The following is a 13,209-nucleotide window of genomic DNA, read 5'->3' on the forward strand; positions in this document are numbered from 1 at the left end:
TGCATTTGACGATAAGTACCGCTTTTTGTGATAATTACCACGAAAACGATAGATATGAATGTTTGTGAATCGCCCTACTGTATATTTTAAAACTGTTAGAAATAATAAACTCAACCCTCATTCGCTCACTTGCTCGCTCTTCTCAGTGTGCGCAGTGTATTCGTGTGCACTGTTGTGTAAACTTTGGAAAGCACCCTTATACAATAAGTGTGTGTGGAATGACAACCTAAGATGGAGGATAAAGAGTGTTGTTAGTTTCTTAGTCATGAGATGACAGATTATTTTCTGATACAATTTATTATTAATTAATCAAATGTTCTGTTCAATTTGAGAATACAAAGTTATGTTATAATTTATGTAATTACATGTGTTCATTAAATACAATATTAAATACAAAACTTGCGTCTTTATTTCACTAAAATTATAATTACCATATTAAAAACTTTAAGCCTGCGCCTGCTCATGAATAAATATAATTCATGATTGTACAAGAAATAAAGCAGTGTTCCCAACTCTCAAAATTTTTTCTCCCTAGAGCTCCAACCAAAAACCCCTAAAATCCCTACCATTACGGCGAAATTCCCCTAAAAAAAACATTATTGTAAAATACCTTTTTGGAACTTTATTGAAGAACAAATACGGCTGCAATTCTATGGTAAACGATTATAAATGTTGAGTTTAATGTTTTAAATTTAATATTTTTTATCGTTATTTATTATAAACAGGACCAGGAGGTTAAAAATAACGTATTTTCTGTTTGAATTCAAAGTTAAACATTTAAGTGGTCATTCAACTAACTGCGAACATCCTAGCCCTTTCTATAAATTACAAAAATATAATAGAATAACTTTACCTTTCAAGTCTGAATCTGTTTCCCAAGCTTTAGAGTATTTTTGTATATATTTTTTCTTATCTGTAGTTTTAGACATTTTAATAAACAATAATGAATGACATTCCGCATAGATATGTTAATGTTCGTGGTAAACACCGGTAAACGCCATAATGACATTTGTGTTTTAATCAACTATTATATTCAACTCTTAGTAACAAGTCTACTACTAGATGTCACTAAGCCGCTATATCAAAAATAAATGTGATTAGCTAGATATAGTTAGTCCCGGGCTTATAACATCTCATCTTTATTTGTTTGATTTTTTAATCTAAAAAAGTGACTATTCGAAGTCGAAAAAAAAAATCCCTAAAAATACCCCTAAAAATATAACACCCCTAAAAAACCCCCTTCGACTTTTTTGACCCCTAAATTTAGGGGGATACCCCCTAAGTTGGTAACCCTGATATAAAGGTATCTTTTCATTATGACGCTTGAAAATGAGTTTTAGCGTCAAATTGGGTCACGCGGTCAGTTTAGGCCATGCTGCCATCTGGAAGAAAAAAAAAACTTTAGCAGCGTAAAGTCGTAAAAAGCTATTCGTTGTGTGCGTAGTCATGGTAGGGATAATAAAATCGATGCCAGCGCTTTAAGTGAAAAATTTTGGAGATAAAGTGGGCTGTTATGACTAATTTGCAATTATTTACATGTTAATGATATAGAAACTGTCAAATTAAAATGATTGAAAAACACTAATTAATTAAACTTAATGCATTAAAAATTGTGAAAATAAGAAATCAAATTGTACAAATATTATTTTTCAAATGTTAATTATCGTAATTATTTATTTAAATTTGTGAAACAAGAATATTAAATTTTAAATGTAAGTTTTCAATGCAATCCACACAATTATATATGCATCCATTAATTCTATAATTAAAGTAGTGTATCGTTGTCATGGAAACGAAATTCACGCTCGGAGCGAATATAATGTTTGGCTTTTTACGATTTGACGCTGCTAAAGAATTTATTTTTTTCATCCAGATGACAGAACGATTTAAACTAACTTTTTATCATAGAAAAGTATATCCTATTTTTAATATCAGGATTAATTTTGAGAGTATTTAATAAATAAATTTAAATTATATATTTTTTAATGTTTTAATAAAACGAGAATAAAGATTTAATTTTAAAAAAAATAATGTATTTTCATTTTATTGCCATTTCCAAAGTATTTTTTTTTGAACAATTGATAATAATATTCACCACCTATTGGGATCTGACATATGGGCGGGGCAAAAAAACATGGCTGACATAAAGTGACAAATTTTAAAAATAACATAGCAATACATACTCTTTGTGCAATTTTTCAAGAAGAGAATGATTAATATTAATGAAAGATTTTTTGCTCGGACCAATCTACAACACACGCAGAATTCGCTACCCATTTAAATTTGCCCGCAATTGAGAGTGCGAATAGCACTCCAATCAACAGCAGGCATATTGCTTGAGGCAATCTAAAACCATGGATATAGAAATATTAAAATCTAAAACACACGAAATATTATCGTTCTATTTCAATTTCCCGTAAATGAGAGCCGCAGCCAATCAAAAGTAGGCACATTGCTTTCCCCCCTGAGTGATAGACCTCCCTCGTCTAAAGTAGGACTTTATACTACATCCTTACTATAATTACTAGATCCGTGCCGTGATATGAATCGAGCTATTTAGTATTATATGTCTATGATTCAAATGTTATCTTGAACATTGATAGACTGTCATAATTTGAGTGCATCGAATAATAAAATGGAAAATAATTTATTTAATGATATAAATAATCGTCTTTTAATCGATGAAGAAAACATTCAATTAAAAAAAGAATTGCATACTGAATTTATTATTAAAAATGAAATATTTGATGAAAGTGATTCAATGGAACATGATTCAATTAAAGAAGAATATGATTCAATGGAGGACCATGAAGCAATTAAGAAGAGGGAAATATTAGAAGAAAATGTTACAACAAAACACGAACGGATTGATTTAAATGAAAAGTTATCTTCGGAAAAATATAAAACAATAAAACTTGAACATGAATTAAATACAGAAATTATTATAAAAGATGAATTATTTGATGGAAATGTTTTAGAACATGAATCAATTCAAAATGAAATCAAGAATATTTCATGTGACGTTTGTGATAAAAAGTTTACTAATCAAAGCAGTTTAATTGTACATAAACGGACTCATACTGGAGAAAAATCTTTTTCCTGTGAAATTTGTGATAAATCCTTTAATCTTCGATCTAATTTAGTTCAACATAAACGGACTCATACTGGAGAAAAACCTTTTTTCTGTGAACTTTGTGATAAAAAATTTACTAATCAAAGCAGTTTAATTGTCCATAAACGAACTCATACTGGAGAAAATCTTTTTCCCTGTGAAATTTGTGATAAATCATTTAATCTTCGATCGAATTTAGTTCGACATAAACGAACTCATACTGGAGAAAAACCATTTTCCTGTGAAGTTTGTAATAAATCATTTACTCAGCGATCTATATTAGAAACACATAAACGGACACATACTGGAGAAAAACCATTTTCCTGTGAAATTTGTGATAAATCATTTACTCTTCGATCGAATTTCGAAATACATAAACGGACTCATACTGGAGAAAAACCTTTTTCCTGTGACATTTGTAACAAATCATTTACTCAAAAAAACGGTTTAGACTATCACAAACGGACACATACTGGAGAAAAACCTTTTTTCTGTGAAATTTGTAACAAATCATTTAGACAAAAAAACGGTTTAGACTATCACATACGGACACATACTGGAGAAAAACCTTTTTCCTGTGAAATTTGTGATAAATCCTTTAATCTTCGATCTAATTTAGTTGAACATAAACGGACACATACTGGGGAAAAACCTTTTTCCTGTGAAATTTGTAATAAATCTTTTACTCTTCGAGGTAATTTAGAAACACATCATCGGACTCATACTGGGGAAAAACCTTTTTCCTGTGAAATTTGTGACAAATCATTTAATCATAAAAGCGGCTTAGACTATCACAAACGGACACATACTGGAGAAAAACCTTTTTCCTGTGTAATTTGTGACAAGTCATTCCCTCATCAAAGCGGTTTAGACTATCACAAATGGACTCATACTAGAGAAAAACCTTTTTCCTGTGAAATTTGTGATAAATCATTTAATTTTCGATCTAATTTAGTTCGACATAAACGGACTCATACCAGAAAAATTTAATTTCAAACATTTATTTTTGTTTTTTTCAAATTGCTTCACTTGAAAATGAAAATGTTGGGATATGGTGTAGAAATTTGAATTAAAACAAATTAATTAAGTTCCCTTAAAAATGAATTATCTAATTTTAATTTAAGTCAACATAAGAGATCAACGCTTACAAAGTTTCCTCAAAAGAATTAATTTATAATCTAATATTAAGGATTATGACACATTCGTAAAAAAAACGGTTTAAGTGATAAGCGGCATTATTTTTACAATTTTAATCCTGTATATTTGAAAATTGTTAGAAATAATAAACTCAACCCTCATTCGCTCACTTGCTCGCTCTTCTCAGTGTGCGCAGTGTATTTGTGTGCACTGTTGTGTAAACTTTGGAAAGCACCCTTATACAATAAGTGTGTGTGGAATGACAACCTAAGATGGAGGATAAAGAGTGTTGTTAGTTTCTTAGTCATGAGATGACAGATTATTTTCTAATACAATTTATTATTAATTAATCAAATGTTCTGTTCAACTTGAGAATACAAAGTTATGTTATAATTTATGTAATTACATGTGTTCATTAAATACAATATTAAATAAAGAACTTGCGTCTTTATTTCACTAAAATTCTAATTACCATATTAAAAACTTTAAGCCTGCGCCTGCTCATGAATAAATATAATTCATGATTGTACAAGATATAAAGCAGTGTTCCCAACTCTCAAAATTTTTTCTCCCTAGAGCTCCAACCAAAAACCCCTAAAATCCCTACAATTACGGCGAAATTCCCCTAAAAAAAACATTATTGTAAAATACCTTTTTGGAACTTTATTGAAGAACAAATACGGCTGCAATTCTATGGTAAACGATTATAAATGTTGAGTTTAATGTTTTAAATTTAATATTTTTTATCGTTATTTATTATAAACAGGACCAGGAGGTTAAAAATAACGTATTTTCTGTTTGAATTCAAAGTTAAACATTTAAGTGGTCATTCAACTAACTGCGAACATCCTAGTCCTTTCTATAAATTACAAAAATATAATAGAATAACTTTACCTTTCAAGTCTGAATCTGTTTCCCAAGCTTTAGAGTATTTTTGTTTATATTTTTTCTTATCTGTAGTTTTAGACATTTTAATAAACAATAATGAATGACATTCCGCATAGATATGTTAATGTTCGTGGTAAACACCGGTAAACGCCATAATGACATTTGTGTTTTATTTAACTCGCACTCGCTATATCAAAAATAAATGTGATTAGCTAGATATAGTTAGTCCCGGGCTTATAACATCTCATCTTTATTTGTTTGATTTTTTAATCTATAAAAGTGAATATTCGAAGTTGAAAAAAAAAATCCCTAAAAATACCCCTAAAAATATAACACCCCTAAAAAAACCCCCTTCGACTTTAAAACCCCCTAAGTTGGTAGCCCTGATAAAAAGATATCTTTTCATGATGACGCTTGAAAATGAGTTTTAGCGTCAAATTAGGTCATGCGGTCAGTTTAGGCCGTGCTGCCATCTGGGTGAAAAAGAAGCAGCGTCAAGTCGTAAAAAGCTAAATAATGTTTGGGTTTTTACGATTTGACGCTGCTAAAGAATTTATTTTTTTCATCCAGATGACAGAACGACCTAAACTAACTTTTTATCATAGAAAAGTATATCCTATTTTTGTTATCAGGATTAATTTTGAGAGTATTTAATAAATAAATTTAAATTATATATTTTTTAATGTTTTAATAAAACGAGAATAAAGATTTAATTTAAAAAAAAATAATGTATTTTCATTTGATTGCCATTTCCAAAGTATTTTTTTTGAACAATTGATAATAATATTCACCACCTATTGGGATCTGACATATGGGCGGAGCTAAAAAAACATGGCTGACATAAAGTGACAAATTTTAAAATTAACATAGCAATACATATTCTTTGTGCAATTTTTCAAGAAGATAATGATTAATATTAATGAAAGATTTTTTGCTCGGACCAATCTACAACACACGCAGAATTCGCTACCCATTTAAATTTGCCCGCAATTGAGAGTGCGAATAGCCGCAGCCAATCAACAGCAGGCACATTGCTTGAGGCAATCTAAAACCATGGATATAGAAATATTAAAATCTAAAACACACGAAATATTATCGTTCTATTTGAATTTCCCGCAAATGAGACCCGCAGCCAATCAAAAGTAGGCACATTGCTTCCCCCCTGAGTGATACACCTCCCTCGTCTAAAGTAGAACTTTATACTACATCCCTACTATAATTACTAGATCCGTGATATGAATCGAGCTATTTAGTATTATATGTCTATGATTCAAATGTTATCTTGAACATTGATAGACTGTCATAATTTGAGTGCATCGAATAAAAAAATGGAAAATAATTTATTCAATGATATAAATAATCGTCTTTTAATCGATGAAGAAAACATTCAATTAAAAAAAGAATTCCATACTGAACTTATTATTAAAAACGAAATATTTGATGAAAGTGATTCAATGGAACATGATTCAATTAAAGAAGAATATGATTCAATGGAGGACCATGAAGCAATTAAGAAGAGGGAAATATTAGAAGAAAATGTTACAACAAAACATGAACGGATTGATTTAAATGAAAAGTTTTCTTTGGAAAAATATAAAACAATAAAACTTGAACATGAATTAAATACAGAAATTATTATAAAAGATGAATTATTTGATGGAAATGATTCAATGGAACATGAATCAATTCAAGACGAATATGATTCAATGGAGGACCATGAAGCAATTAAGAAGAGGGAAATATTAGAAGAAAATGTTACAACAAAACATGAACGGATTGATTTAAATCAAGAGGTTTCATTGGAAAAATATAAAACAATAAAACTTGAACATGAATTAAATACAGAAATTATTATAAAAGATGAATTGTTTGATGGAAATGTTTTAGAACATGAATCAATTCAAAATGAAATCAAGAATATTTCATGTGACTTTTTAAAGTTTACTAAGCAAAGCAGTTTAATTGTCCATAAAAGAACTCATACTGGAAAAAAAGCTTTTTCTTGTGAACTTTGTGATAAATCATTTGCTCGGAAAAACGGTTTAGACTACCATAAACGGACTCATACTGGAGAAAATCTTTTTCCCTGTGAAATTTGTGATATATCATTTACGCTACGATCGAATTTAGTTCGACATAAACGAACTCATACTGGAGAAAAACCATTTTTCTGTGAAATTTGTGATAAATCATTTACTCAGCGATCTATATTAGAAACACATAAACGGACTCATACTGGAGAAAAACCATTTTCATGTGAAATTTGTAATAAATCATTTACTCTTCGATCGAATTTCGAAATACATAAACGGACTCATACTGGAGAAAAACCTTTTTCGTGTGCAATTTGTGATAAATCATTTACTCGGCGATCTATATTAGAAACACATAAACGGACTCATACTGGAGAAAAACCATTTTCATGTGAAATTTGTAATAAATCATTTACTCATCAAAACGGTTTAGACTATCATAAACGGGCACATACTGGAGAAAAACTTTTTTCTGTGAACTTTGTGATAAATCATTTGCTCGGAAAAACGGTTTAGACCACCATAAACGGACTCATACTGGAGAAAATCTTTTTCCCTGTGAAATTTGTGATAAATCATTTACTCGGCGATCTATATTAGAAATACATAAACGGACTCATACTGGTGAAAAACCATTTTCCTGTGAAATTTGTGATAAATCATTTACTCAGCGATCTATATTAGAAACACATAAACGGACTCATACTGGACAAAAACCATTTTCCTGTGAAGTTTGTGAAAAAAAATTTACTCAGAATAGCATTTTAATTCACCATAAACGAACTCATACCAGATAAATTTAGTAAAGAAAAGTGAACTATTAAAAAAAAAAAAAAATGGTGGGAATTATGTATTATTTGAATTATTTCTATTCAGTTTATCATTTTTTGTCTTGTAATAAATAAAATGACGTTTTTTTTTAAATAAAATAATAATTTATTGCAATATTTGAAACAAAATAGCATTTTCATTTTATTATTAACACATTTAAAATTATTATTTACTAGTTTGGTGTAAGTTAATAATAATTACAAATAAACACGACCTAAAGGTAATCAACACGATTTACAAGAATTAAACACTAAAATAAACTCAGTACATACCTTGGTAGAACTAGACAAGGTATGCTCTTTTGTAGGTAGGAGTAGGATGGGGACATTCTCTCACTCTCTTGCACGGTACCCAGCAGGCAGCGCCATATTGCTTATTTATTTATAGTGTAGGCGCTGAGTATGTTTTGTATACAATTACAGGTCCTACCGAACAAGGAGTGTTTTGTATCAACGTATTTTGATCCACTAAATCTGAATTTTCTTTTGAAAAGTGATATTCTATCTCTTACTTTTTAAAATCTAAATTGACTAGTAAAGACCCGTCAAGAGTTTGACCCATCAAACACTTCTACTTTTTTGCTGTTTAAACTATTTTTTGATTGGTTACACGCACTGGTCAATATATTTCGGAACGATTCACCAGTATGGCGCCGGTTTATGACGTCATCAGCACTGGCCAGTGCACTGGTGAATATTAGGGAGTACACCCAATATTTCATCGTTTCAAGGACATTTAAAAATTGAGGCAATAATTACATTTTTTTTTTTATTTTTTATCGTTTTATAGGCCTAATATTGTTTCATAATTTTATAATGTTTTTTAGGTCACTAAATAACTAATTTTTAAAATTTTTAAGTTTTAAAAAAATAGTTTGAATAAAATTTTAAGTATTTATTTACAAAAAGTAGATAACTTTAATAACGATGAAAGTGATTTACATGTTAATCCTAATTAATTTTAGTCTGATTTGTTGGTTTACTTGTGTGAATAGTGCAGACTTGCAGCGCTTAGAATTGAAGACTTTCAGTCAATATATTGATACTCTCAATGAAACACTTCAATATGGTGATCTGCAAGAAATGACGAAGCATCTAAAATACTTTGTGTTCAGGTGATTTTTTAACGAATTTGAGATAAATAGAAGTCAGTATTTTTAGCCTGATCTGAAAAGTTTTTTAATGTTAATATGAGATTGGACCCCGCACAAATTAAATGTAAATTGGGTCCCGGTCGATTTGGTTGAAATTGTGAAATGTTATAGATATCGATATTCTGATCAAAAGTTGTCATTGACTCAAAGTAGATCCTATGGACAGTTTCAGAGATATACGGGGAGAAAGTGTGTGATATTGGCTGTGTGCTTGAGTTACCGTTTCTGAGTCTCTGGTGTTAGTTAATGCCTTGAAATTATTTTGGGGTCAAGTTAAGGTCGTATCTATGTCAATCTAAAAAAGGCTTGTTATGCCAGTGAAAGTCTTGTCAAAAACCCAGAGTACTCGTACCAGAAACTCAGAAACGGTAACTCAAGCCTATAGCCAATATCACACACTTACTTTCCCCGTATATCTCAGAAATTATCCATAGGATCACTTTTGGCCAATAGCAACTTCTGATCAGAATGTCGAGAACTATAACATATCACAATTTCAGCCAAATCAAGCGAGACCCTAAAAGTTACAGACAGTTTTCAAAGTTCTTTTCAAAAGAGAAACGAAAACACACGACAAAAAAATGGTCGTAAAACATCGCTGTGACGTAATAATGTTAATTGAATAGTAATATGGTAATTAGAATTTTAGTGAAATAAAGATGCAAGTTCTTTATTTAATATTGTATTTAATGAACACATGTAATTACATAAATTATAACATAACTTTGTATTCTCAAATTGAACAGAACATTTGATTAATTAATAATAAATTGTATAAGAAAATAATATGTCATCTCATGACTAAGAAACTAACAACACTCTTTATCCTCCATCTTAGGTTATCATTCCATACACACTTATTGTATAAGGGTGCTTTCCAAAGTTTACACAACAGTGCACATAAATACACTGCACACACTGAGCAGAGCGAGCGAGTGAGCGAATTTATTATTTCTAACAAATAGTATACACTGTATACAATTATTAATTAACATTATGACGTTACACGACCTTTACGAATATTTTTTGTCGTGCGTTTTCGTTTCTCTTTCGAAAAGTTCTTTTAAAATTTCCTGTAACTTTAAAATTATTATGAAAAAATAAAAAATAAGAAACAGTTTTGTTATAAAACTTATAAATGATCTTTTTTTTTTATGTCGCTTTGTGTGTCGTCCTTTGAAAGCTGCAAATAAATTATATTCCCCAAAATTTTGTATGAAATTTAGCATGTCTAATTTAAATTATTTATTTGTTTTAAGGACGCCCGATGATGTTGTGATCATAAATGCAACAACGCCAGAAGAAATATTAAAAATCGATTTTTTTGATTATTCAAAAAAAACAATAATTTGTGTTGGAGGTATTCTATCATGGAATACAAGCACTATCGTAGATTATTATAAAATGATGGCTACAATCTATTTAAATTCAAAAAATTATAATTATATTATTTTATTTCATGATTATTATTGCTCGGTTCAGCCGCTAGCACCAACTTGCCCCCATTTAGTATGTATCTACTTATTTTTTTTTTTTCTAAAAGAGAAATTCCCATTAAAATTAAGGTCCAATGTTAAATTTGACAAAATTGCTATCAGAAAACAAAAATGCCTTGCTATAGAAGAAACGTAGCTCTTTTTGTTTACGGCTATTACAAAATTAAATGGAAAAGTTCTTGATCTTAAAAAAACCTATCGATTGACTTCTGGTAAGTCCGATTTGGATGCATGGGGGCCGAGAAAACTTGATAAAATGATAGAGCAGTTTTTCGGAGCTTAATTTCTTCATCTGTCTAGACTTCTTCGTTCATGATATTTTAGCAGCAAGTAAAATTTTTTAATTTTTGATGATGTATTGGTTAACTTAGCCATTGATTAGCCGTAAACAAAAAACGCTCTGTTTCTTGGCTTGTTTCCTTCTATAACAACGTATTTTTTGTTTTCTGATAGCAATTTGGGTAAAAAATTGAAAATCCGTGAAAATTTTTTCAGGTTTTAGCGATTATAACTCTAAAGGATTCGTTTTTGATGGTACCTAAATATTGTAGATTAAATTTGCTACAATATAAGACCATAACTATCTCTGTAGACCCAATAGTTTCCGAGATAAAGTCTTTCAAAGTTTATCATTTTTTCGAACTTCGCTATTTTTTGCATGATCCTTTTTGTTCAATCTAGGAAAAACTTGAGAAATTCTACAATTATTAATTATATTATTCGCAGATTGGTAAAGTGTTTGGACCTGGAATCGATAAACTTGTTTCGCTGGGTTTACCGGCGGAAAATTTAGAATTTGCGGGCCAATCAGCCGGAGCCCATATAGTTGCGTCCGTAATTGAAAATATGGTAACACCTGTAAAACTATTAATTGGATTCGATCCAGGAACTGGACTTACAGATTTTCGACGTGGTCTTGCTCAATTCACTATAGCTCTACGAAGTGATTCCACTAACAGTGGAAATATTAATTGGAATGCCGATTTAGAGTTGATAGTAAATGGTGGAATACGCTATCAACCGGGATGTGAAGAACTTGAGTCTTAAATGAGTTGCAGTCATTTATTCGTTGGGCCTGTTTGGAAGAGTATATTTAAAAATCAAGGTCAAGGATTATTTTATGGCGTTCGATGTAATGAAATTGAATGCGATTATAGTGATATTAAGGAGATTACTCCAGATTTAAGGTATTCTGAAAAATAATTCTTAATATCAACCGATATGAGGTGGTCTCAACCTCATCGCGAAATCAAATATGGCGAATGGGGCCACGAATGTGATACAACTATCGTACGGGGTTGAGTGGTGAAGTTGACACAACCACATGATTTTTTTGTATGAAACTAATATAATGTCTAACAAATTTCAAATATTGTTGTTTTGAAATGCAACATAGTTTTAAACAATCTTTTTTTGATTGGTTCTACCACTTATAAATATTATAACAAAATAGTGATGTGATTGGCACAATCACATGAGCAGATTTATTAGGTTTATTTAAAATAAAATTAGATTTCTTCGAGCCGCACTTGAAAAAGCGACCTATGGATGGATTATTATTGATTATAGTGTCTAAAGTCCATTTATTTCGACAATCTTCATGTAGTTGAGCCAATCACATATAGACTAAATATGACAGATATGTGTTCGTAGTAAACAAATAATATATTTAAAGCAAACGTTAAGATTTGTTCTTTTAATTCGTTTATTCGCTTCTTTACACGATTATATATTCCATCTAAGTACAATTTTATTTTCCCTCAAAATAAAATGCATGACTTTCAACTAAAATCAATCTCTTCTATAGAAGTAATGATTTTGTTTATTTAACTTCAATGATTTTGTATCAATGAAATCCTATTTTAAATTCAATCCTATTCTATTGTAAATATAAATATTTAGCTGTAGCTGTTAGCGACCAACTTCGGCTTGGGGTTATTATTAACTCGTCAATCATCTTAGTATAAATTATTCATTAATAATCTGGAATTTATCTTTCAGAGAAAAAGGAACGTATTATTTCAAAAGATCAGATTCATATCCATTTGGTTTAGGATTAGATGGAATCAAGAATATAACACCTACGAAAAATAGCACTTTCAATTTTGACTGGGAATTCGCTTCAATATTTATGAAGCATACTCAAGAATCTTGGCTTTCGCAACTCATATTTCACTTTGATTAATCGACTCAAGCATTCTTACACGATAAAGAGTGAATTTTTGATATACTTGGAATTTTGGCTACATATGGAAAAACTTTTTAATTAACGAAAATAAGTTAATCTTTATAAAAATCTCTGTTAAACCCCCTTCCCCTAAAATTTTCAGAATTGAATTAAACAGTCCAACTTCATATTTAAAAAAAATCAAGCTTTTTATTTAAAATTTCCTTGGTGCTCGTACATCATTCTTAAAAGCCTATAATTTTAAAAATTTGTTCCCGTCGCTTTTCCTCTGAATATTAGTAAGTACATAACATGTTGAAATAAAAAAAAGAGTGTGTGTACTTATGTACACGCGTTAGAAGTTATACTTCTTTCATTCAAAATTAATTATT

General features: G+C 30.0%; 4 protein-coding genes across 5 annotated transcripts; all 4 read left to right on the top strand.

Annotated features, from left to right (window-relative positions):
* Window positions 1-2,920: 2,920 nt before the first annotated feature.
* On the top strand, window positions 2,921-4,245 carry LOC123291548 (oocyte zinc finger protein XlCOF6-like; the record flags this gene model as incomplete). The annotated part of the gene is made up of 2 exons (XM_044871872.1): window positions 2,921-4,066; window positions 4,237-4,245. Coding segments are annotated over 2 exons (1,155 nt in total), but the record flags the coding sequence as incomplete, so codon positions are not given.
* A 2,562-nt stretch (window positions 4,246-6,807) lies between these two features.
* Window positions 6,808-7,875, top strand: LOC123291559 (gastrula zinc finger protein XlCGF67.1-like). The gene is made up of 2 exons (XM_044871885.1): window positions 6,808-6,930; window positions 7,078-7,875. The coding sequence occupies exons 1-2, from the start codon at window positions 6,808-6,810 to the stop codon at window positions 7,684-7,686; spliced, it is 732 nt and encodes a 243-aa protein (XP_044727820.1). The 3' UTR covers window positions 7,687-7,875.
* A 1,113-nt stretch (window positions 7,876-8,988) lies between these two features.
* On the top strand, window positions 8,989-11,837 carry LOC123296990. Of its 2 annotated transcripts, none has more exons than XM_044878735.1 (3): window positions 8,989-9,115; window positions 10,414-10,663; window positions 11,377-11,837. In XM_044878735.1, exons 1-3 carry the CDS (start codon window positions 9,084-9,086, stop codon window positions 11,695-11,697), a joined length of 603 nt encoding a protein of 200 aa, XP_044734670.1. In that variant the 5' UTR covers window positions 8,989-9,083; the 3' UTR covers window positions 11,698-11,837. The 2 variants fall into 2 exon arrangements, with proteins under 2 accessions (XP_044734670.1, XP_044734679.1); XM_044878744.1 differs by lacking the exon at window positions 8,989-9,115 and adding an exon at window positions 9,799-9,853.
* Window positions 11,698-12,956, top strand: LOC123291562. Its single transcript, XM_044871899.1, has 2 exons — window positions 11,698-11,837; window positions 12,652-12,956. Exons 1-2 carry the CDS (start codon window positions 11,698-11,700, stop codon window positions 12,833-12,835), a joined length of 324 nt encoding a protein of 107 aa, XP_044727834.1. The 3' UTR covers window positions 12,836-12,956.
* Window positions 12,957-13,209: the final 253 nt, after the last annotated feature.

This window comes from Chrysoperla carnea, chromosome 1 (genome assembly GCF_905475395.1).
Source record: "Chrysoperla carnea chromosome 1, inChrCarn1.1, whole genome shotgun sequence".
NCBI classification, from domain to species: domain Eukaryota; kingdom Metazoa; phylum Arthropoda; class Insecta; order Neuroptera; family Chrysopidae; genus Chrysoperla; species Chrysoperla carnea.